This window comes from Typopeltis vanoorti, chromosome 12 (assembly GCF_054136105.1).
Source record: "Typopeltis vanoorti isolate ZY-2024b chromosome 12, IOZ_Tvanoo_1.0, whole genome shotgun sequence".
Lineage (NCBI taxonomy): Eukaryota > Metazoa > Arthropoda > Arachnida > Uropygi > Thelyphonidae > Typopeltis > Typopeltis vanoorti.
In genome coordinates this window covers 86,945,699-86,971,438 of record NC_143560.1, presented here as the reverse complement: position 1 = coordinate 86,971,438, position 25,740 = coordinate 86,945,699, and the positions used below count along the sequence as shown (strand labels likewise).

Here is a 25,740-nt window from a genome sequence, read left to right as displayed (position 1 = left end):
GCTGTTGATTAGAATTACATTTTGGTAGAAGTATGTTGTGATTTCATTTAGGTCTTGTTGTGCTTTGGAGAGAGCCATGTTGATGTTTGTGTGGATTGCTATTAGTGCGATGTCATCTGTGTACTGAAATATTTGACTTCTTATGGCCATGTTATGAACATCGTTAATGTATATGTTGAATAGAGTGGGTGATAATATGGCGTTAAGGAACACCGTGTTTTATTTGTATACCCCGGCTGTGACATGTACCTATTTTTGTTACTTGTGTACTGTTTGAGAGGTAGTTCCTGAACCATGTATGCAGTGTTCCTCTTATACCTATTGAGTATACTTTGTTGAGTAGTATGTCGTGTTCAAGTGTATCAAATGCTTTGGTTTAGTCAAGCAGTATAAGGACGACGTACTTCTTTTTGTCGAGAGCTTTGTTTATTGTGTCGACGATGTCTTCTAATAAAGTGATGGTGCTTTTTGTTTTCTGAAAGCCTATTGGTTTTGTGAGATGTACTTCTGTAAATAGTTCTGTAGTATGGTGTGTGTTATTTTTTCTAGAATTTTTGAAATGACTGGTAGGGTAGCTATTGGTCTGAAGTTCTGAGTATCGTTTCTTTTACCATGTTTGTAAATTGCCATAATTATTGCAATTTTTAGTTCATCATCATCAAATTCCTGCCATGTACCATCAAGGGGTGTACAGGATATGATAGTACTACATGAAAAAAAATTACATCATTACTAACTTCCTATCTACAATTTTCCTCCAAATCAGTCTGTTACTTGTCAAGACTCCAACATTATCAGATCTTATATTTCTATCATCTAACGCACTTTGTACCGTATCAATCACACCTATATCTTGGTCTTCCTCTGGGTCGTTTTGCTGTCAACCTGGCAGAGAACATTTGTTTTGCTAATCTTTCTTCGCCCATTCTGTTTAAGTGACCATAAAAACTGAGATTATCTATGCTAACGCATTCCAGGTTGCTGACAATGTCAATTTCTTTCCTAATATCCTCGTTTTTAATATGATGTTGCCATTAATGCCATCTGTTCACGTCTATAATCTTTCTCAGGACTCTCTCATATCTGCAGTCTCTAGTCTTTGGTCAAGTGTTTTGCTTCTGACCCAGCTCTCAGATCCCTAAGTTAAACTGGTTTGAACACTGTCTTGTATATAGCTAATTTAGTGTTCCGACTAATTTCTCTCTTATTCCATATGAATTTATTCAATTGACATCCCACCATACCAGCTTTGCTGATTCTGTTGTCTATTTCTATATTTAATTTACATTTTTAACTAAAAATCATGCCTAAGTAGTTGAAATGTTTTACTTGTTCCACAGGTTCTCCGTTCACAACGCAGTTGACATTTTCAATGATTCTGCCTAATTTCATTGTCTTTGTATTTTTATTGCTGACCTTCATACCATATCTATTAAAACAGTTATTCAATTTAGTCAGAGAAGCTTGCAGACTTATTAACAGATTTATTTAGAAGTATAACATCATCCGCATAAAGCAAAGAGCTGACATTAATATCTCCAATTTTGATATCATGTTTAATATTACTTTCCTTCATAATGTTATCCATATAGATAATGAATAACACAGGGGATAATGTACATCCTTGTCTCACACCAGATTTAACATTAAACCATCTTCCTGTACTTCAATTCTAACTGCTGAGTTACAACTCAAATAAAGACTAAGTATTGCTTGATATAATGCCCCATTTACACCATATAACTGTAGCATATTGAATAGCTTCTCTCTCTCTTGGCACCTTGTCATATGCCTTTTCCAAATCGACAAAACTTAAATACAGATCTTTGTTATATTCCCATGCTTTCTCGACTATTTGTTGTAAAGTGAAGATCTGATCCTGACAGCCTCTATTTGGCCTGAATCCAGCTTGTTCTTCACTAAGCTTTTCTTCCACAATTCTTCTCAAACGTTTCACAAGTATACCTGCATAGATCTTGCCAGGAACACTCAGTAGGGAAATACCTCTGTAATTCTCACATTCAGTTTTATTTCCCTTTTTATATATGGGTACTATGAGAGCTCTACTCCAATCATCGGGAATTCGTCCCTCTGTCCAGGCTTTCTGAACTGTGCAGTGCAGCCACTGTAAGACTTTTATACCACCATACTTCAGCATTTCTGGTCAAATATCATCTACTTCAGCATTTCTGGTCAAATATCATCTACTTCAGCTGCCTTTCCATATTTCAAGCCTCTGATGGCTTTTTCTACTTCAAGTATGGATATGTATTCCTGACTGCATGCCTGGTCAGTGTTTTTTACCACTGTGCTGTCATCACTGCTTGTTTCATTTAGCAGTCTTTCAAAGTAATTACTCCATACTTCAAGGATATCTTTTTCTTCCGTTTTCATGTCACCTTTATCATCTCTAACTCCTTTTACAGCACTCCTTCCTCCATTCCTAAGCTTCTTCAACAACCTCCAGAATATTTTGCCACCTTGATATTTATTTTCTATATTCTTGCCAAAGTCCTCCCATGACTTTTGTTTAGCTAGTTTTACATAGTGTTTAGCATTCTTGCATTTGTCTCTGTATTCTCTAAGAGCACAAGCTGACTTATTTGACAGGAACTTTTGACAGGGTTTTCTTCAAGGCTTGCCACTGAATCTCCAAGGTTTGGTTCCTGTTCTCGAACTCTTTCATTTTTTCTTCAATAATCTTTGTGTATTTTAGTCTACAGTTCACATCTGAGAGCTGCTCAACTTTTATTCGCTTTAAAACTTTCTTACATGTTATTCTTTTCGAAATTCAGTTTTATCCTGCTGAAGACTAAATAGTGATCACTTCCAATTTCAAATCCTCTGTACACTCTGCTGTTCTGCGCCAGGGAGAAAACATCATTATCAACAATAACATAGTTAGTGAGACTTTTCTTATTCCTTGCCTCTTCTCTCCATGTGAATTTGTGCACATTTTTATGTTGGAACATGGTGTTAGTAATAACCAGACCATGTCCTGAGCAGAAATCCAACAGATATTTGCCATTATTCTTAGCTTTGTTCTTTTCTCCAAATTTTCCGAAAATATTTTTGTATGTCTGATAATCATTTCCTACTCTGTTATTTACATCCCCAACAAGGACCAAGTTTTCCTTTTTCATTGTGTCAGTTGCTTTTTCTAAAGCATCAAAAAATTCCTCCACTTCTACCTTAGTAGAACCTTCTATGGGACCATAAACACAAATAAGTCTCATGGTCCTGTTCCCCATTCTCATATATGCCCACATCAGTCTACTGACTGCCATTCTTATCTAATTCCTCAGCTAGCTCCATTTCTTTGCATTCAGGCCTCTTATGTTGATAGTACCGATCTTTAACTCTGGTGATGTTGAATTGGGGTTTGTTTTTTTGATTTTTTTCCAGTAGCTGATTTTTCGTTGTTTGCCCTGCTTCCCTGGCGAAAACAACGAGGGCCTTGTTTTAGTGGCCGACACCCCAGCCGGCATGTAATTTTGTCATGTTGTACCATGATTTTTTATTTTGGTTTAACCAGTAAGAATACAATTTGGTCAGCTAAATCCCAATTTGCCAGCCCATCCTCATTTGTGGAATAATGCTAGTGTCGAATATTATGTTCACGAGTCTCAAAAGTATTGGATTTATTTGTTCAAAGTGTGTTATAAGGTCTGAGTCTTATTTTGTCTATTCGTGGAGTAGTCTTTGGTTTAATTTGTAAGAGTGCTTCTTTCAGTTCCTGTTTTGTTACAGGTGGAAAATACATAATTTGTAGTTTGTTGTTGACTTTGTGTTGGTAGTTTGTCTTTTTTGAGTTGTGTGATATTATTTGTGAAGTTATGGTTGAATGAGTTTGCGAGTTCCTCTTGGTTTGTGTCCTGACCGAAGCTTCTTGCAATAAAATCTTATGCTGAAGTTTTCTTTTTTCAAGTTACTAATTCATTGAGTGTAGCCCATGTTTGCTTCATGTTGTCGTTATATTCCATGAATTTTTGGAAGTAGTAGTGTCTTTTTGGCCTACAAATTTACGTTGTTAGTTGATTTTTTGTGTTTTTGTATAAGGTTTGTACATATGTATTACTGGGTGACTTTTTGAATTTTTTCCATAGATTTTCTTTTACAGTAATACTATTTAGTATGTCGTCATTTATCCATGGATTGTGTGTTTGTTGCCTCGTTTGTGTAGGCTTTGTTGCTTTTTTGTATATTTCTGTGAACTTTAGTTGAAAATTCTTGTATAATGTTACAGGATCATTTATTTTAAGTAGGCAATTCCAGTCTGTATTTTTTACATGGTTATCGACAATGGTCTTTAATATGATCGAGTTTTGTCGACTTTTGTGGTGGTGGGAGGGGGGGGGGGGTAAGTAATGTAATAAAACGAAGTTGAGACAAAGTAGTGATCAGCAGTTTTGACGTTAATTACTGATGATATGTATGGATGGGAACTCGTATGTTGATATGATCAGTGCATGATTGTGTTAGTGTATTGTTGAGTATTTCTTCCCTTGTTGGGGAGTTAATGGTAGGGTTTATGTTGTACTGACTTAGTATATCAAGATATGGGTTAGTGGTTGAAGAAGCATGGTCAAGAGTATTTATATTAATGTCTCCTGTTAGGATGAGCCTATGTGTTGTACAGGGTTCGATGCCGCTTAGCCATGCTTCTAACTGATGAAGAAAGCGAGTGGATTATTATCTGGGGGTCTCTGTATTGTGTTTATTGTGTATTTGATACTATGTTTGTGGTTATTTGCGATTTCCAAAATTAGTGTTCCGCACGTTCGAAATGAGTTTTGTTTTTCAGTCACATTGTATTTTTCTTTGATAAATGCCAAGATGCCACCTCCTCTTTTGTTTAGTCTACATAAGTTGTAGGTTTGGTAATGATTAATGTTGTATGTGTAAATTTCTGTGTCGTTTATTGCAACTTCAGTCATTATTAGTGCATCTATGTTTGTCATGGTGTAGTTGAGCAGTGTTATCAGTGTAAGCCAGTGTTTTTTTATACTTCTTATGTTTGTGTATACAATAGTGAAGTTGGTATTGGTGGAAATGTTGTCTGACTGGATATGTTTGCCTATGTTTGAGATCTCCATTATATAGTTTTTAAGTGAATTTTAATCTTGTTCTTAAGGATGTGAAGAGTTAGTGTTTTATATTGGTAGGCTGTGTAGTCAGATTCTCTTGTAATTATTATAAACTTGATTGTTTTCATTCTTTCTCATAAATATCTGTGAATCCTTAGTCCACAGGAACTTGTAGTTTTTCTGTAGAAAAACTACAAGGTCTCTGTAGAGAGACCGCCGCCAAGCGATGATTGGGTCTCTTTGTTTTTTTGTGGGCCTCAGTTAATTGTAATGCAAACTTCACTAATGCAAAATTATTCCAAGCTTAGACTGCTTGGAATAATTACTGCTAAAGATGCATTTTCATTTTGGAATTTTATTTTATAGGGCAATTACAAAATGACTAATGAATAGTGCCAGTACCATTACAGACAAACTAAGAACTACATGCAGACTATGAATAAGCTCTTGCTTGTGTTTTGTAGCTTATATATGAGTGACCAAGCTACTGACAAGCCTGTGGAATGATCTCTGTGAGATAGGTTGAAGATGTGTTGGTTGCAGAGTTTTTATCTTGCAGGCAGATGATAGAAGATATGATTTGAAACTTAAGTTACTAAAAGGATTCTATAAGATTGACACAGAAGAAATTTTTCAATATATGAAGGGTAGGGAGAAAACAAGGAATCACAATTGGAAGTTGTCTAAGAGTGTGGTTAGTAAGGATGTGTATGGATCAGATTTTTTGCATGGACTAGGTTCTTTAGGGGTGCTTAAGGGTCAAAGCTGTATAACTGACAGGAGACCTCCACGTAGCCTTTAAAGGAATGCGGAGAACCGACCAGGGCTTCTGACCTGATGTCCAATCCTCACCTTCTTGTCGTGCACCCTGTTGGGTATCTACTTGGATACAGAACAGACGAGGATGGTCTGGCAATTTGGGATTTAGCCGACCAAATTGTATTCTTATTGGTTAAACCAAAATAAAAAATGATGGTACAACATGACAAAATTTCATGCCGAGTGGGACGTCGCACGGATAAAATCTTAAAACACACCCCAACCCAACATCACCAGAGTTAAAGATCGGTACTATCAACATAAGAAGCCTGGCAAAGAAATGGAGCTAGCTGAGGAATTAGATAAGTACCAGATTGACATAATAGGAGTGACTGAAACAAAAAAGACAAAAACTGGTGAGATCTTCCTGACCAATAAATACCAAATGTTATATTCAGGTAATGACAATCAAGGAAAAGGAGTAGCCATAGTATACAACACAAAATATGAGGCTAATCTTCTTGAATGGCAGTCAGTCTTAAGTAGAGTAATGTGGGCAAATATGAGAATGGGGAACTGGACAGTGAGACTTATTTGTGCCTATGGTCCCACAGAAGGTTCTGCTAAGGTAGAAGTGGAGGAATTTTTTGATGCTTTAGAAAAAGCAACTGACACAATGAAAAAGGAAAAGTTGGTCCTTGTTGGAGATGTAAATAACAGAGTAGAAAATGATTGTGAGACATACAGAAATATTTTTTGAGAAAATTTGGAGAAAAGAACAAAGCTAATAATAATGGCAAATATCTGTTGGATTCATAGAATTTATCTAATATGAATTCTATGCAAGTTAATAAAGTCAATAAATTGATTGATAATACTTTTAGTTGGGATGAAGAATTCAAGAATAAACTCAAAATCTGCTTCTCACATCAAGAACTCTAGATTTTAAAGCGAAGTTTATTTACATTTACATTCTAGAATCTACATTTTACTTTTTAGAACTTTCAGATATTTTATTTAGTCGTGATATCTGTTTTCACAAACATTCTTTTGGCAGATACTGTTAATTTTATTTAAACAAGATTTTCCTCCTGATATCATTAAACTGTTTGACTTTGTAATCCACTCTGGTTATTTCAGTGTACAAGACAAAACATTCAACTAGTTTTTTTAGATATTTTAATTCTTCATCAACCAGGTGGTAGTTTATAACTTTATGTTTTTAGAAAAGAAACTCAATACTGATCATTATATCCATGCTAATTCTCATCATCATCCTAGTCAAAAGATTTTAACTATTAAAAGCCTGTTATATCATGCTCATAATATTTGTTCCAGTGAAGACTTTTGCAGCAAGAATTGAATTACAGTTGACCCTTCAACAACATGGGATTTGAACTGCATTGGTCCACTTATGTGGAATTTTTCAATAAACATATTTGAAAGAATTTTTGAAGATTTTGTGACAATTTGAAAAACCTCGCAGACAAGCCAGCTTAGAAATAAATATCGAAAAAATTAAGAAAAAGTTAGGCATGTCACGAATGCATTTTTTTATATGTAGATACTTGTCTATTTTATAATTTATTACCATAAAATATACACAAGCTATTATAAAATGTTAAAATTTATCAAAACTTACACAAACATTCGACTGCGAATGCCGCCATGCATGGCGGCATTTGCAGTCGAGAGAAATGTGAACAAACGTACAAATGCAGTATTGAATCATAACTGCATAAAATAAAAATTTTATAATCGTTCATTTATTAGTGTATAGGCTAGGCTACCACAAAGCAATCATATTGCTGTTTCTTCCTTATCAATGCATGAATCGTTATACCTGTAAATAAATATGAATTTCTTTTCCACATTATCTTTTCATTTTTGATGTCTAGTTTTAGTAATACATATAACATGTACAGTGTTTGTATCATATAAGACAGTATCTATGTAGGTACTAGACATCTTGTATACAAACAACGCAAACTTATGATATAGATAAATACTGTACAGTACTGTAAATGTATTTTCTCTTCCTTCTGATTTTCTTAATATTTTCTTTTCTTTAGCTTACTTTATTGTAAGAATACAGTAAATACATATAACATACAAAATATGTGTTAATTGACTGTTTATCGGTAAGGCTTCCGGTCAACAGTAGGCTATTAATAGTCAAGTTTTTTGGGAGTCAAAAGTTATACATGGATTTTCGACTGTGCAGGGAGGTTGGCATCTGTAACCCTCGCATTGTTCAAGGGTTAACTGTATATCAAATCTGCTTTTATGAATGTGGCTTTAATGAATTTTTTTATTAAGAAAGCCTTTGAACAGCTTTAGACACCCAGTCTCTAGACTTCCTAACAATATCACACTCAGATTCCACTCACTTAAATTGAAGGGATTTCTGAATGTATAGCTAAAGTTCTAAACCCGCTTTAATATCGTAATGTCTTTTCGTCCTGTCAGGAAGATTCCTTCCTTTCTTCACCTGAAGACAAGCTTTCTCCATTTAATCTTCCAAGCAACCACCAGATCCAATGTTCCTGTGATTTGTCTTACTTTGGACAGTGTGGCAGATCTGCAGCCATCTGTCATGAAGAACATAAATCTTACGTCCAGTACTATGAATTGGAACAGAACATGCCACCTTGACTAAACATAGAGTTTTTTAGAAGAAAAGAAAACTAAGCTTTTACATAGAAATAGTTTCCTTACAGAGTGCTTATATAAAGATAGTTTTGAGAGCTTTCTACACTGACCGAACCTGCAGATCTGATGGTTTCAGTTATCCTCTTTATGGGAAATATTATTACATCATTTTTATGCAAATTTCTGTTTATTTATATATTTATTTTTATAGTTTATATAATTGGGAATTTTTTAAAGCCTGGAAAAATTTTTCCAGGCCTTTTTTCAACCGGTTCCCAAGTTAGTCTATCTCTGGCATGGGCAAGCAAGTTTTTTCTCCCGTAAACTCAAGAAAATCTACTAGAACCCACACTATTTCAGACATTAAATATGTTGTGTTAGGGACCACGAGATGGCGGCACTTGTTGAGCCGCCTCTTCACTGTGTGCCGCTTAATTAGTGATAGCCTTGGGCCAGCTATCTCTGATTGAGTACCAGTGGAGATTGAACTGCCCACTCAGTCTCCAAAAGTTAGATAGGACTGACCATTTGCTGTCCTATTAATGCTATAGTGGTGCTTTTTGAAAATAATTCTTTAATTGTATATTGTGTTCCATTTTCAGTGCACCAAAACTGGAATGTTTCATACACTGAGGATGGCTATGATACATACGAAAAAATTTTACAACTATTAAATTTATTTCACATAAATTTTAGTTTCAGTGTTTAATTTTTCTGAGTACACCCTTGTCTTACACCTGATTTTATATAAAGCCATCTTCCCGTACTTATTTCTAACTGCAGACATTAAAATACGATTAAAAGTATAATTAGTGTACTTTTTTGTCCCATAATATAACTAATTATTTATTTATTATTATTATTTTGAAATGAGTTATTCATATATGTAATTTTTGTTATTCTTCAATTATCCTCTTTACTGGAAATATTATTACATCATTTTTATGCAAATTCCTGATTATTATTTATTTATTTAAGGAGCCAGTACTCATTCTTTGCTAGCAGAAAAAATTTAAAATTATGTCAATTCATAATGTAATAATGTTTTTCAAGTATATAAGAACATCAGATTAAGAATATAATGCAAATTATTAAACAGAAATTTATGTACAAATATATATATATATATATATATATGTGTGTGTGTGTGTGTGTGTGTGTGTGTGTGTGTGTGTGTGTGCATTTTTTTAAATAACTAAGCTTATTTGCATACCAGATAATCTATAAAAATTAGTAAATATTACATTTGTAAGTGTACCATATCCATATGGCTCACATCACTATTATTAAAGGCACACCATACCACTGCATATTGTCCCCCTCCCCAAATGCATATATATGTAACTTTTGTAAAAATTTGGTATACATGTAGAGAATAATACTTTATACAAGATGCTTATTGTATCAGTAGTGGTAATGGTATTAAATTAAACTGTTTATAAAGTATTCGTAGCAGTATTCATAAAATTAGAAAGGAAAATTAGGACAAATAAAATATTTAATAGGAAAACACATTTCAGCATGAATATCTCATGTCATCATCAGAGTAAGCATATAACAATAGGACTGTCATGAAGCAAGAATAGAAATGAAAGCAAATGTTACAAATTGCTTGAGCTGCAAAGGTATAGAATAGAACACTGTATATTTTAAGGAAACACTCGCACATACACGTTATACATATATTATTAGTAACAGTTCAGTAACAATTTTGCCGCCACAAGGAATATTGCAGTTGTGGGACCTCTAGAACCCATATACTATAGCATGACAGGACATTCTGATGTTTTAGACAATGCCATATTCTGAAATGTCGCTCATCAATACAGGCTGAATGTGGTGGATGACCTCGTTTCTGACTACAACCCAGTACTACTTCACTTAGATTAGGAAAATACTCCTGCCCACCTATCTGTAAACAACTGGCTACCTAACACACTCCTCGAGGTCATAGACCTAGTCCCAACTATCATATCTAAAGAGGTGATTAACACTTCAATATACAATCTGGAAAAACAGATAACAACAGCACTCCAAGCTGCTACATTTGCTATGCCACTCTTAAACACTGACTCTCTCTCCTGGAAGAAATTAAGAATCTCATCTGCAAGAAGAAGAGAGCCAGGCACTGGTATTACAGGATGCTGGTCCCGACTGACAAACTTAACAGAGTCACCTATTGTGACAAGCACCGAGGGACCATCAAAACCAACAGTGGGGAAACGAAACTGCTATCCCTAAATTAAAGATCACTCACTATGGAAGATGACAAAGGCTCACAGAACAGATAGTAAACTCCTTCCACAAATCCATGGTGAAATGAGTTAGGTCTGTTATGATGCTGAGAAAGCAGAAGCTTCTGCCAGCTGGTTAGAAAACTGGTGCAGACCTTGATTTCGTCAGGAAGGTTCATGATGGCATACATTGCATGCTGAAATATGCATTCCCAAATGACACCCAACTAATGTTATTCATTGCAATTTGAGAAATAGTCAGAAACTAATGAACAGGAAAGCCTAGACAGGATTTCCAACAAGGTCATCACAAAGCTATTATGCATTTTGTAGTAGTCATTAATGCAGTGCTAAGATTTCACTACTTTCCATCACACTGGAAAGAAGCTGACATAATCTTAATTCTTAAACTGGGAAAAGCAATGCAGTTCCACTCAGAACTACTGTTCAGTCAGCCTGCTCTCCTGCCTAGGAAAGATTGCTGAATGAGTAATACTAACAAGATTGCAAAAAACTCACAAGGGGGGAAACCTCATACCCACTGAGCAGTTTGGCATCTGCAAAAATCATTCCACTTCACAAAAAATCAGCAGAGTAGTGGAACACATCAGTGTGGGATACAATTGGAGACAGCACACTGGTGCCATCTTTCTTGACATTGGAAAGGCATTTGACAAGGTCTAGCATAAAAGACTAATCTGTAAACTTGATGCCAAACTCCCATTAGGCCTGATCAGTCTTATCTCTTCCCATCTTGAGGATTGGAAGCTTTGCATAAAACTACAGGGAATCAGATCAGCCACACACACATCAGGATTCCCTAGGGCTGCCTACTGTAACCCATCATCTATATGGCCACCACAACAGTCGCATTCTATGCAGGTGACACCACAGTACTGGCCCAATCCCTAAGGCTGAAATCTAAAACCAAAAATCTGCAGACTGCTATTTCAGGATTAGAGCAGTGGTTCAGGAAATGGCACATTGACATCAATGCAGACAAGTGTCACTCTCCTCTTTATGAGGAAACAGGCACATTCGAAAGGTAAGGCCATCATACTTGGCACCCCATCCCTTGGCAGGCAATCACCAAATACTTAGAGATACAGCTAGACAAAGGACTCCACTTTGCATCCCATGTATATTATGCCTGCTCAAAAAGCAAACAAAGCAATAGGACAACCTTACCTATTGCTGAACCAATGCAGTTGCTAGACACAGAAAACAAGGCTGCTCCTATAAAAAATGATAATCATATCTATACTAACATATGCATCTGCATGGTATTCAACACTCCATGGTTTATGAGGAATCAACAGCTTCACCAAGAAGCCGATACCCCAAATATTGCAGGCAAAAATGGCAGCAAACGTTTTTGCGAATGCAGCCACTCACTCTAACCCATTAATCTGCCAGGCAGTGGACTATGGCAAACACGAAACACTCAAAATTTCGCACTGTGCAGATAAATTCAAACTACACTGCTAATCAACCCACAGCCAAGTGCTCACTAAATAATCCTAATTTACACTTTTCATTTCAGAAACTGATAAAATTTCATTACTTCTCAAAATTTTATTGCATTTACATCATTGAGATTCAAATTAAGTTGATTATAAAGAGCTGATGTGCAGAACTTTTGTTTCATTCAAGAGATGCTGTTGCTAGGTAAACACTCCCATGATAATAAAAACAGATGTAATCTGTAACAATGCTGCTCTAATCATATGTTGCTCTAATCCTGAGCAACATATAACAATGATCACTTTGAAGATGGGATGAAATGCTTATCTCAAAATCTGTTTTCATATTAAATACTTTATTTTCCTTATGTAATTTTACACTTATATTCACTAATATTCTCATGAGTATTCAGCTTTTTTGCTCTTTTTGTTGAATAATTCTCTTTATTTATTTATAGAATTATTATAGTAGCAAAATTAAAGCACTATGTATTTGATTTTGATTAAAATTTGTATTTGATATCCAGATTAAAAAACAAACAAACTTGTATTTCAAACTTTTTTCAGAGGCCGTGTCATGATAGAAGCTAGCATTGCTTCATGTGAACAGCTGTCATTTGGAAGAATGTCTTTCAATGGATATAATCCAGAGATTGAGGTAAATGCATTTTTCTCACTAAAAGTACTTTATATTGCATGTTGCAGATCACCAGTACTAGCATTCCTCCTCCCTCCACCCCAAAATACATGCTAGCCAGTTAAATGGCAATTTTTTTTTTTCTTCTTTAGGCCTCTTCAACCAAACTGGGAAGAATTGCCAATATCCATCCACCTGATGGAAAAAGCATACCCCATGTTATAAATACAGTGGCCTCTTCTCCATGTATATTACTAGCTTCAGTGTTTAATTAATATATTATTATGCTCGTTAAGCATAATGCACATTAATTATACAACAAACAGAATTTCATACTGGATGGGGTGTTGTCTGGTTAAACATTGTTTTCATCAGGAAACCAGTACAAACAGCAAAAAGTCAGCTACTGGAACAACTCCCAACTCAACATCAGCAGAGTTCAAGATTGTTTCCATTGATGCTTTATTTGTTGATCGTGCCAATTTTGAATTCTGGATAAGAACCAGATCGACATAATAAGTGTTACTGAAACAAAGAAGCCGAAAATAGGTTAGATTTTTCTAAGCAACAAATATAAGATGCTATATTCATTCAGTAACAATTAGAGGAAAGGAATAGCTATATAAAAATATATTCTTGCAAGGCAGGCAATGTCCAGTAGAGTGATGTGGGTGAATATCAGAAAGGGGAACTGAACAATGAGGCTTATTTCTGTCTGTGGTTCCACAGGTTTTATTAACAATGAAGTAGAGAAATTTTTTGAGGCATTAGAGAAGGCAGCCTACACAATGAAAAGGGAAAAGTCAGTCCTTGTTCAAGATCTAAACGATAGAGTAGAAAATGATTACCGAAGAAATAGAAATGTTCTGGGAAACTTTGGAGCAAAGCTAATAATAATGGTAAGTACCTGTTGGATTTCTGTTCAAGACATAGATAGACTAGTTATTCAGCAATCATTTTACACAAATTATGAACTCTACAACCGTGTTATAAATAATTATTTTAATTTCCCAACATTTCGACCTTCATATTAAGGTCATCATCTGGAGCACACACACACACACACAGAGAGAGAGACAATCTAAATTACATTTCACATAATATGCTGAAGAGACAATGATTTGATCAACAGTTATTCTATTGGCCTAACCTCTAGTGAAAATAAAATAAAATTACAATAAATAAATGAAATAAAATAAAATAAATTAACTATATGAAAGCTATGTTCTATTTAAGACAACATCCGAGAAACATTCTTTCATAAAGATAGTTTTGTTACAGTGAAAATGATGTCCTAATTAACCATGACAATTGTTATATTAGATTTAGGATCCTGGATTACCTATGGTTCTATTTAAAATTAACTTTTAGAGAGAAAGGTTAAGTGGGTAGAATATGTGCCTTCCATATGTTTGGGATTTTTAGACCATCGTTATTGTTAAGATGGTCTATCCCAATCTAAAAAAAAACTGGTTATCCCAATCTATAAAAAAGGAAATAAAGACAATTGCAATAATTATAGGGGAATTAGCCTGCTGAATACAGGATATAAAATATATGCAGGAATATTAAAAGAGAAACTAAGCAGCATTGTAGAAGAACAAAACTGTTTCTGAAAAGGCCGATCCTGCATTGATCCAATTTTTACTTTAAAATTATTAATAGAAAAGAGAAGAGAATTTCAAAAAGAAACACACGTAGCATTTATTGATTATGAAAAAGCCTTTGATAAAATTAGTAGACAAAAATTGTTTAAAATAATAACCGATTTAAACATACCAAATCAACTTTTACAATCTATTCAAGAAATATATACAAGAAATAAAATAGCAGTTAAATTAGAACCCACCTCAGAATGGAAAGATATACCAAGAGGAGTACGACAAGGATGTACCCTCTCACCTCTGCTTTTCAATATATATATATATATATATATATATATATATATATAAATGAAAAATTAACAATCTGGAAACAGGATAACCCATTTGGTATACAAATGACCCCGCAAACGAAGATAGATACACTACTATTTGCAGATGATCAAATAGTATTAGCTACATCAGAAGATGACTTACAAAGATCATTAAAATCATTAAATGATATCTCAAAGCAGTATAATATGACAATATCCAAAGAAAAAACAAAAATAATGGCATTCAAAGGAGAAAACCCAATAAGAAGTAAAATAATGATAGATAATAAAATACTAGAACAAGTAAACACTTTCAGATACTTGGGATGTGATCTATCATACGAAGAAGAAAAAGACATAAACACTAAAATATCAAACTTTGTCAAAGTAAATGGCATAATAAATAATATATTTAAGCCATCCCTAGTACCAAAACACACTAGAATCAGATTGTATAATGTCTTTTCAAAACCAACTCTACTATACATGGACCATGAAAAGGAAAGATGAAAAACGAATTCGAACAGCAGAAATGAAGTTCCTCAGAAAAACAGCTGGATATACCAAGTGGGACCACAAAACAAATGAAGAAATCTTACAATCCCTGAAAATAAAACCAATTAATTACTACTTAAGACAGTATAAACAAAAATGGCTAGACCATTTAAATTGAATGGACAACAGCAGACTACCAAAAATATTATACAGATACAAAATAAGTGGAAAAAGAAAATCGGAAGACCAAGAAAGAGATGGCATGAGACCGGAACAGACCACATGGCCTAAATTCCATGTTAGGAAGAAGAAGAAGATTATTGTTAAGATTAGGGTGATTGATAAGAATCGCACAAGCCTCCTTAAATTTATGTTCATACCATGTTTTAGTGTGATAAAGAACAGGCTCATACCATGGTTTAGTGTGATGTAAAGAATTGCTTTTCCAGTCAATTCCATGTAAAGTGTTCAGCGCATGATCAGAAACCAGCTTGACCATAGTTATTATATTTAATGTGTCATTAATGTTCCTCTTTTCTGATAAGAATTGTACGTCCTATTTCCCTTATATAAGGGCAGATTACAGGTGCTATGAATTTTTTAGGGTCAGCCAGTGGATGGAGTGGATCCTTGGATGTGTTGAGTAAGTTCTTTAATTTTGCAAACAGTTTAAAGGTGGCTTTAAGGTTGTATTTTTGTAGTATTCTGTTTATTTTGTCATCATCATTATCATCAAATTCCTGCCATGTACCCTCAAAGGGTGTACAGGATATAATAGTACTGCATGAAAAAATTACATCATTACTAACTTCCTATCTACAATTTTCCTCCAAATCAGTCTGTCACTTGTCAAGACTCCAACATTATCAGATCTTATATTTCTATCGTCTAAGGCATTTTGTACCGTATCAATCCACCTATATCTTGGTCTTCCTCTGGGTCGTTTTCCTGCCAACCTGGCAGAGAACACTTGTTTTGCTAATCTTTTCTCTCCCATTCTATTTAAGTGACCATACCACCTGAGATTAGCTCTGCTAACGCATTCCTGGATGCTGACAATGTCAAGTTCTTTCCTAATATCCTCGTTTTTAATATGATATTGCCATCGATGCCATCTGTTCATGCCTCTAATCTTTCTCAGAACTCATATCTGCGGTCTCTAGTCTTTGGTCAAGTGTTTTACTTCTGACCCAGCTCTCAGAGCCATAAGTGAAAACTGGTTTGAACACTGTCTTGTATACAGCTAATTTAGTGTTCCGACTAATTTCTCTCTTATTCCATATGAATTTATTCAATTGACATCCCACCATACCAGCTTTGCTGATTCTGTACTCTATTTCTATATTTAATTTACCATCTTCACTAAAAATCATGCCTAAGTAGCTGAAATGTTTTACTTGTTCCACAGGTTCTCAATTCACAACACAGTTGACATTTTCAATGATTCTGCCTATTTTCATTGTCTTTGTCTTTTTATTGCTGACCTTCATACCATATCTATTACAACAGCTATTCAATTTAGTCAGAGAATCTTGCAGACTTGTAGCGGATTTATTTAGAAGTATAACATCATCCGCATAAAGCAAAGAGCTGACGTTAACATCTCCAATTCTGATATCATGTTTAATACCACTTTCCTTCATAATGTGATCCATATAGATAATGAATAACACAGGGGATAATGTACATCCTTGTCTCACACCAGATTTAACATTAAACCATCTTCCTGTACTTCCTTCAATTCTAACTTCTGACTCACAACTCAAATAAAGACTAAGTATTGCTTGATATAATGCCCCATTTACACCATATAACTGTAGCATATTGAATAGCTTCTCTCTTGGCACCTTGTCATATGCCTTTTCCGAATCAACAAAACTTAAATACAGATCTTTGTTATATTCCCATGCTTTCTCGACTGTTTGTCATAAAGTGAAGATCTGATCCTGACAGCCTCTATCTGGCCTGAATCCAGCTTGTTCTTCACCTATCTTTTCTTCCACAATTCTTCTCAACCGTTTCTCAAGTATACTTGCATAGATCTTGCCAGGAACACTTAGTAGGGAAATACCTCTGTAATTCTCACATTCAGTTTTATTTCCCTTTTTATATATGGGTACTATGAGAGCTCTACTCCAATCATCGGGAATTCGTCCCTCTGTCCAGGCTTTCTGAACTGTGCAGTGCAGCCACTGTAAGACTTTTATACCACCATACTTCAGCATTTCTGGTCGAATATCATCTACTCCTGCTGACTTTCCACATTTCAAGCCTTTGATGGCTTTTTCTACTTCAAGTATGGATATGTATTCCTGACTGCATGCCTGGTCAGTGTTTTTTACCACTGTGTTGTCATCACTGCTTGTTTCATTTAGCAGTTTTTCAAAGTAATTACTCCATACTTCAAGGATATCTTTTTCTCCTGTTTTCATGTCACCTTTATCATCTCTAACTGCTTTTACAGCACTCTTTCCTCTATTCCTAAGCTTCTTCAACAACCTCCAGAATATTTTGCCACCTTCTTGATATTTATTTTCTATATTCTTGCCAAAGTCCTTCCATGACTTTTGTTTAGCTAGTTTTACACAGTGTTTAGCATTCTTGCATTTGTCCCTATATTCTCTGAGAGCACAAGCTGACTTTTTTATTTTGTCTGGTATCCCTTTAATGGAATGGTTACAGTTTTATTATAGTCTTGTTTATTTTTGTTTTTAAGTAAGTTTTGTACAGAATTTTGTTGATAGTATTTTGGCTGTAATCATTTTTTAGGAAGGTATTGCTGGTAACTTTTAACTCATCTTTAAGTGCTTGTTCATTGGGGAAAATTTTCAAAGCGCTGTTTTTAAGTGTATTAATGACCCTTAGTTTTCATGTTGGGTGGTGGTAGGAGTTTTTGTCTATATATATTGGTTTCCAGTAAACAGTGAAGGAAAGACTGCCAGAAGGAAGACATGTGACAAGTGTATCTAGAAACGGAAGTGTGGTCTACTTTTCAATCTCAATTGTGAATTATATGTGTTTGTGTTGTTTGTTTAGGTGGCTGAGAATAGCGAAAACATCATCAAAGAATCTAAGCCAGACTGCGTTTTAAAGGAGAGGAATCTAGAGCACGTTGCTCAAAATGTTCCATGTAAAAGTTAGCAATGCGGTGGGGGGGGGGGTAATGGTGAGCCCATGGCTGTGCCTTCTTTTTGTAGGTAGAAAGTGTTTTGCCACACAACATAGCCAGAACATACTGCATGTGCAAAGAACACTGTGATATTGGGAGGGAATTTGTCCTGTAATAGAAGGAATGTGTCAGTGACTGGGATATTTGTGAAGAGGGCAGAGATGTCAAAACTGACTAATAAATCATCTTTTTTCCATTGGATGTCTTTGATTTTGTTTACAAAGTGTTGTGTGTTTTTAATATAGGATGGGAAATGACCTATCAACTCCTTGAGTGTTGATGCTAGTTTATTGGCAAGGTGATAACTGGGGCTGTCTATACCTTCGACTATGCTAAGGGGCTGTCTATACCTATGAAGATTTGCTCCAATGAACAAACACTTAAAGATGAATTAAAAGTTATCAGCAATACCTTCCTTAAAAATGGTTACAGACAAAATACTACCAACAAAATTCTGTACAAGACCTCACTTAAAAACAAAAATAACAAGACTATAATAAAACTGTAACCATTCCATATATTAAAGGGATATCAGACAAAATAAACAAAATACTACAAAAATACAACCTTAAAGCTGCCTTTAAACCTTCTGCAAAATTAAAGAACTTAATCAATACATCCAAGGATCCACTCCCTCCACTGGCCCACTCTTGGGTATACCGTATTCATTGCATCTGTAATTTGTCCTGTATAGGGGAAACAGGACACACAATTCCTATCAGAATAAAGGAACATAAACAACATATTAAATATAATAACTATGGTCAAGCTGGTCTTTCTGATCATGTCCTGAACACTTTACATGGAATTGACCGGAAAAGCACCTGTTGTTTATATTACATGAAAACATGGTATGAACGTAAATTTAAGGAGACTTGTGAGATTCTTATTAGTTACCCTAATCTTAACAATAATGATGGTCTAAAAATCTCAAACATATGGAAGGCAAATATTCTACCCACTTAACCTTTCTCCCTAAGAGTTAATTTTAAATAGAACCATAGGTAATCCAAGATCCTAAATGTAATAGAACAATTGTCATGTTAAATTAGGACATCGTTTTCACTGTAACAAAACTATCTCTATGAAAGAATGTTTCTTGGATGTTGTTTTAAATAGAATATAGCTAATTTATTTTATTTCATTTCATTTATTTATTGTAATTTTATTTTATTTTCACTAGAGGTCAGGCCAGTAGAATAACCATTAATCAAATTATTGTCTCTTCGGCATACTATGTCAAATGTAATTTAGCTTGTCTCTGTGTATATATATGTGTGTGTGTGTATACTCCAAATGATGACCGTAATATGTAGGTCGAACTTCAGGAAATTAAAATAATTATTTATAACACGGTTGTCAACATCATCAAATTCCTGCCATTTACCCTCAAGTCCATAATTTGTGTAACTAGTTATTACTAACACCATGTTCCAACATTAAAATGCACACAAATTCACATGGAGAGGAGATGCAAGAAATAGGAAACGTCTCATTAACTATGTTATTGCTGATAGCAATGTTTTCCCACTAGTTTAGGATACAGATTATTTGAAATTGGAAATGATCACCATTTAGTGTTGAGTAGGATAAAATTGAATTTCATATAGAAAAAAAGAGCATGTAAGAAAGTTTTAAAGTGAATCAGAGTTGAGCAGCTTTCATAGATGAACTGCAGACTCAAATACACAAACATTATTCAAGAAAATGAAAGAGATTGAAAACAAGAATCAGACTTTTGAAGATTCAGTGGCAAACCCTGAAAAAAACATTGATATAGCGAGAGAATCGTGTAGTTGTCTGCAAGGATAGAAAAATCAGAATTCCACATTGGCCTTAAGAAGTTAGAAAAGCAATCAAGGAAAAGAAGAAAGCATATCGAAAGTACTGAGCAAGTAAGTCGGTTTGTGATCTTGAGAATACAGACAAAAATCTAAGAAAGCAAAGCACTATAAAACTAGTGAAAACAACGGGGGCTTTGTTTAACCCGCCGACACCCCAGCCAGCATGAAATTTTGTCATGTTGTACCATCATTTTGTATTTTGTTTTAACCATTAAGAATACAATTTGGTCGGCTAAATCTCAAGCCAGCCCATCCTCGTTCATTCAGTATCCAGGTAGATACCCAACAGGTGCACCATGAGAAGGTGAGGATTGGACATTAGGTCAGAAGCCCTGGTCAGTTCTCTGCATTCCTTTAAAGGCTATGTGGAGGTCTCTTCTCAGTTATACAGCTTTGACCCTTAAGTACCCCCTTTTTAAATTGAATTTTGTTGTACACTAATAAAAAGTTTACTATTTTACCTAAATATTTATGCAAATATTTTACTAAATATTTAGTGACTAAAGAAAAATTTAATTTGTTTTCTACTTTTATTAGTGTAATGTGAAAATTCCAACAAATTTGGTAAAATCAGCAATAAAAAAGAAGAAATTGAAAATATGGAGGAAACAGAAAAGAATAGCTGCATTCTTAAATAGCAAATATTTAAAACAAATAACACATTTTAGCTATTTAAGCACAATATTTAGTGAGAGTATATGTTAAATACAAAAATAAACATTAGAATCAAGGTTGGTATGTTAGGGATTAAGTTGAATATGTTAAAATGGAACAGGAAAGAATGGTAAAATGCCAGTCAAACTAGCAGCACATAAAATGGCATTTAAAGCAATTTTAATGTGAATTTGGATCAAGTGTTTTATTTCAAACGTAATTGTTAGATTTGAAATAAAACACTTGATCCAAAGCTGAAGTCTACAAACAAGCATTCTTGTTTGTGGTCTGCTAGCATTTTTGGCAAAATCAAAATAAAGATATTAAAAAGAACTTAACATATCCATATTCAGAAGTGTGTATGTTGGAAATATTATGGTCAGTTCAAAATGCATGATTTGAGAATAATGAATGATAAACAAAAGCAATTTTTTTAAAACAAAAACAGATGGTAAAAGCCCCAGAAGAAGAATAAAACTAAGATATAGATAACTTTATGCAGTTTGGGCTAATTAGAAGAAAGTAAAATGTGATCTAATTAGACAGTATTATTTGGTATTAAAGATATCCTTTGGTTGAAAAGACTGAGTTTTAATCCTGTCTAAGATGTGAAGAACTTGCATAAGGGCTTTTTCAGCTGAAGGCAAATTACAGTTCTCATATGGAGGTAGCAGGACTTTTCCTCCAGAAAACTCAGTTGTTTTGTTTGCAAAACAGACAAACCAGCCAGTGAATATGCACGGTTGGCAGACTGCATAGATAGGATTAACTTGCCCATCATAGCACAGCTTTCTAAAAAGCCAAGTTCTTTGGCTATGAGAAAATTGTTAAGCCTAGCATGCAAGGTGAAAACAGAGGAAATTAGTGATAGAAATTAGTAATAAAATCAAATCTTATTTTGAACTGTTATAGTATTCTGTACTGTGAGTTATAACTTTGATTAGATAAACAGTTATTTCTCTTTGTATTACTATCCATTAAAAAGTATAAGTAGCTTGTGATCTTTTATTTCTTACAGAAATTGATGCAAGAACAAGAACGCAAAAATTTACTACAATTTAAACAGATGGATGGAATATCAGACACAGAAATGGTAGAAAGGTAACAGTCCTTTTGTTTAATTTTGATACATGCCTTATAACTGTTGATAATGCATTCATGTCATGCAGTGACATATTGTCTCGATTGTACTTGCTCATACAATTGTCTCCTGCCTGTTGACATATAAGATGAGCAAAGCACAAATTAGGGTATATGTGCTTTCCATTGAAACCAAAGCTATATTGAGGGAAAAGAATATTTTTGTTTTAGAATATATATATATTTGTAACCAATAAATATAATAGATGGGACATTAAATTACTAAAGGATGAAGTTAATGTTAATCACTTTATCCTTCAGTAATTTAATATTCCATCTTAAACTTGCATACATAACAAGTTTAAGATGGGAAAGAACCATTGGGGAAAAAAATGTAGAGGAGTATCTACTGTATGGTGTCATATGATAAGATACTCCTCCTGATTTATGCTGTCGCGTAGACCCACACTTTACCATGTAGGCATTCGAAACCGAAATCCCTACAGAATAGGTTGGTTACTCCTTATTCCAGGAGTGTCTTATGTCTGTAGAAGTGTGCGTTCACTGGGCCGATTTGCCTGTTCCGAGGAACGAAAAACCCGAGTTTCCAGATGGAAAAACCCTCTACCTCCGTATGAGACCGGCTTACTCACCTTTAGTCGAAAGAGACCTGATAAAGGTTCCTCACGTCACTGACAGGAATCAAACCCAGGTCTTTCTGACCAAAGGGCTTCATCTATACTGACTGAGGCTCTGATAAGATATTATGGGATGAAAAACAAATTACACTTGGGCCTATAATCTGTATGCAAATTGAATCATGTACATATAGATCATTAAGCCTGAAAAGAGAACTTAAAAGGAGAGAATGAGAGGGAGATTCTTTCAATAACAAAAAAGTAATATATTTTGGAAGTCTATGGCAAGCATCTAAAGTTTTGAAATCAGTTATACTTCCATTCTGTTGATATATGTGTGACTTCAGGTATGAATTCCCCAGCTTTTTTCCAAAGGTATTTATTTTATGCTTAGTTTAAAATTACCTTTTAACTGTCTAAGCCTTTAATACATCAGTATTAGGAATATCTCTGAGGTATAAGCATTGTTTATATTATAGTGTATAATGCGATTTCTGATAATTTATGACAGTGAGATATTCCTTGGTTTGTAGTTTGTTTCCTATTCTTTATTCTTCATGCCAAATGATTATTAATTCATCCGACATTAGTGCCCTTTAGTTGGAAATATCTTGGTTCTGTTCCCATTGTAGTACAAGAGGAATACAGTAGAATCTGGTTAACTGGAACAAATCTTAAAGAACCAAATTGAGAAAATTGTCAGAGATTTCTTCCTTATTTGGGACAGGAGATACAGCACTCAAGATTATCCCCCCCCCCCCAAGTTAATCAGTTGTAAATTGTTACTTTCAGGTTTATTGGTATGAGGAGTGCAAAAGTCATATTGCACCAACAATTTGTAAATGACTCAGCTTTGCTCCTCCACTTGTTTTAGGTGGCACGTGTAAATGAATCCTCTTGACCAACTCGGCTTCTAACTTTCATTAGCGTTAGTTGAGTTAACTTGTTAACTTTCATGCTAAGCTAATGCTTAATCAGAAAGTGTAGAGATTTTTCAGTGCTTTTGTTTTTAATTATAAAATTTTGGACCCTTACCAGGATGCCATATAATGATTTGTTATCAGCCAAAAAAATTAAAATTGCCTTACTAGACCAAATCAAAAGTCATTTGCCCAATACTAGTTATCTTTGTCTGGCTGAGATAGCTGAGTATCGAAATCTATGATTGCACGTTTGATACAATGCAAGATAAACTGTGAGAAGAATGGCCATGCCATGAAAAAAAAGGAACATCCCATAAATGGAAGTGTGAAGATGTGTTAAGTGTCTTGATGTTGAGGATATCCTAAAGCAGTAGTTCTCCATTATAACTGGATGACAATTGTGTGCCAGTGGTCCAATGTTAAAAAAAGAAGCTGGGCTGTGATGATGTTAAAGCAACAGCTGGTTTGTTGTCTCGATGGAAATGTAGGCATACTATATTCAAGTTACATGAATTAAATGGTTAAATATCAGGTATTTTGTTTTGATAGGATTATAGGGAAGGACAGTAGTTCTCTATTGATATCGACAATGTGGAAAATTTATATACATATTTTGCCACTGCAATTAATTTGAATAAATAGTTTGTCACTCAGTTTTTTTAACTATTAAAATGAAACTTCACATAATTTGGCCATAATGTTCTAGTGCCAATTACTGAAATCTACTGTATTTAAAAAAACGTTTTTCAGTTGAAGATGGATTAGCCAGTCTCATTTAGAGATATGCTTTTCCCACATACAAACCAACTGTAGATCACATGTAATAAACTTGCTTTATTTTAATTTTAAGCAGCTAAAGATAGGTTAAGTAACATGGAAAAGTTTATACAACTTACCTATGAGAGGCTGTAAGCATATTGTATGTTAGTACTATGAGATAATTCTGAAACTCTACTCTAGAGCCCAAACATGGAACTTTTTTCTAGCCATTTCATTTCTGGTAAGCAGGGCAGTGAAATTTTATCCACCACTTAAAAACATTCATGCTCACAGTAGGGTTTGATCATATAGCCTGTTGATTGGAGAGCTGATGCATTATCATTCTCCGACCAATTTGGACAGAGTACAGTCATGTGGGCTTCCACTCACAGAATGCTCACATTCTAGCTGTTTCAGTGCTATTCTTCTAGACATTCCCATGGTCTTTGATCAGCTCTTGCACAATCTTCCATTTTCTGACTTTAATGTTGTATTTTGTAAATTAGTCTAGTTTCCTTTAGCCATTGGTTGTATAGAAGAAGAAATACTCTTCAGGTGAGAAATCATACTATGGTTGGATCACATGGGTGATCATAGTTTGCATTTTACAGTAATGTATAATGAACTAAAAGCATAAAAATTTGATGTGGTAGAAGCAAAATCTTTTATAAATGCACACTTAGCATAGCCCTTTTTCTTACTTTTTGAGCATATTTTTTGCATCATGAATATAGAATATTTTGCATATATAGAATAATGAATTTAGATCTTCTTTTAGGTACTCAACGTTGGTCGATAATATTGGTAACAGATTTAAAAGGAAAAGAAAGTATTCATACAATTATGTTCCAAATGTATACAGCAAGAAAAATGTTCTATGAAGAATATGACAGGTGTAAAATTCTGCTAACGTTTTGTGGGTGCGAATGTATTAGAGATTATCAGCATCAAACAGATGCCTAACTTAATGATATGTACATTTGTAAATATTTTTGTATTACAGTTAAGTAAACTTTTTTCCCTTAAGAACAGATCTTTTGTTTTGATATATATACTGCTTGGAAAGAAGTCAACAGACAGCGTGAGAAACAAACAGCCATTGTTGCCCACCTTAATAAGATATAGAATCTCCTTTCGCTGCGATGACTGCAGCAATCCTATGGGGCATACTTTCCACAAGCATATGATAGCGATCAATGGGAATTTTGGATTATTCTTCCTGTAGACATGTAATGAGGTCCTGGAACTGTTGTGGACCGAACATCCCTTGACCTCACCTGATGCTCCAATTAATTCCACAAATGTTCAATAGCATTGAGATCAGGGCTCTGGGGTCAAGTGTGGTGACGTTCATGTCCACCAGCAGCCTTATGATGCATTGTCTTGCTGAAAGAGACGATAATCAGTTCCGTAGAAATGCCACAAAGTAGG

The 25,740-nt window shown here is 34.5% G+C and overlaps 1 protein-coding gene across 1 annotated transcript in view; it reads left to right on the top strand.

The window, feature by feature from the left end:
* Positions 1-25,332, top strand: part of Mpp6 (M-phase phosphoprotein 6) — a 37,751-nt gene extending 12,419 nt beyond the window's left edge. The window contains exons 3-5 of the mRNA XM_090402068.1: positions 12,763-12,853; positions 21,928-22,010; positions 25,088-25,332. Coding sequence (XP_090258194.1) covers positions 12,763-12,853; positions 21,928-22,010; positions 25,088-25,190 — 277 coding nt within the window. The 3' untranslated portion in view covers positions 25,191-25,332. The remainder of the gene's footprint in view (positions 1-12,762; positions 12,854-21,927; positions 22,011-25,087) is intronic.
* The last annotated feature ends 408 nt before the right edge of the window (positions 25,333-25,740 follow it).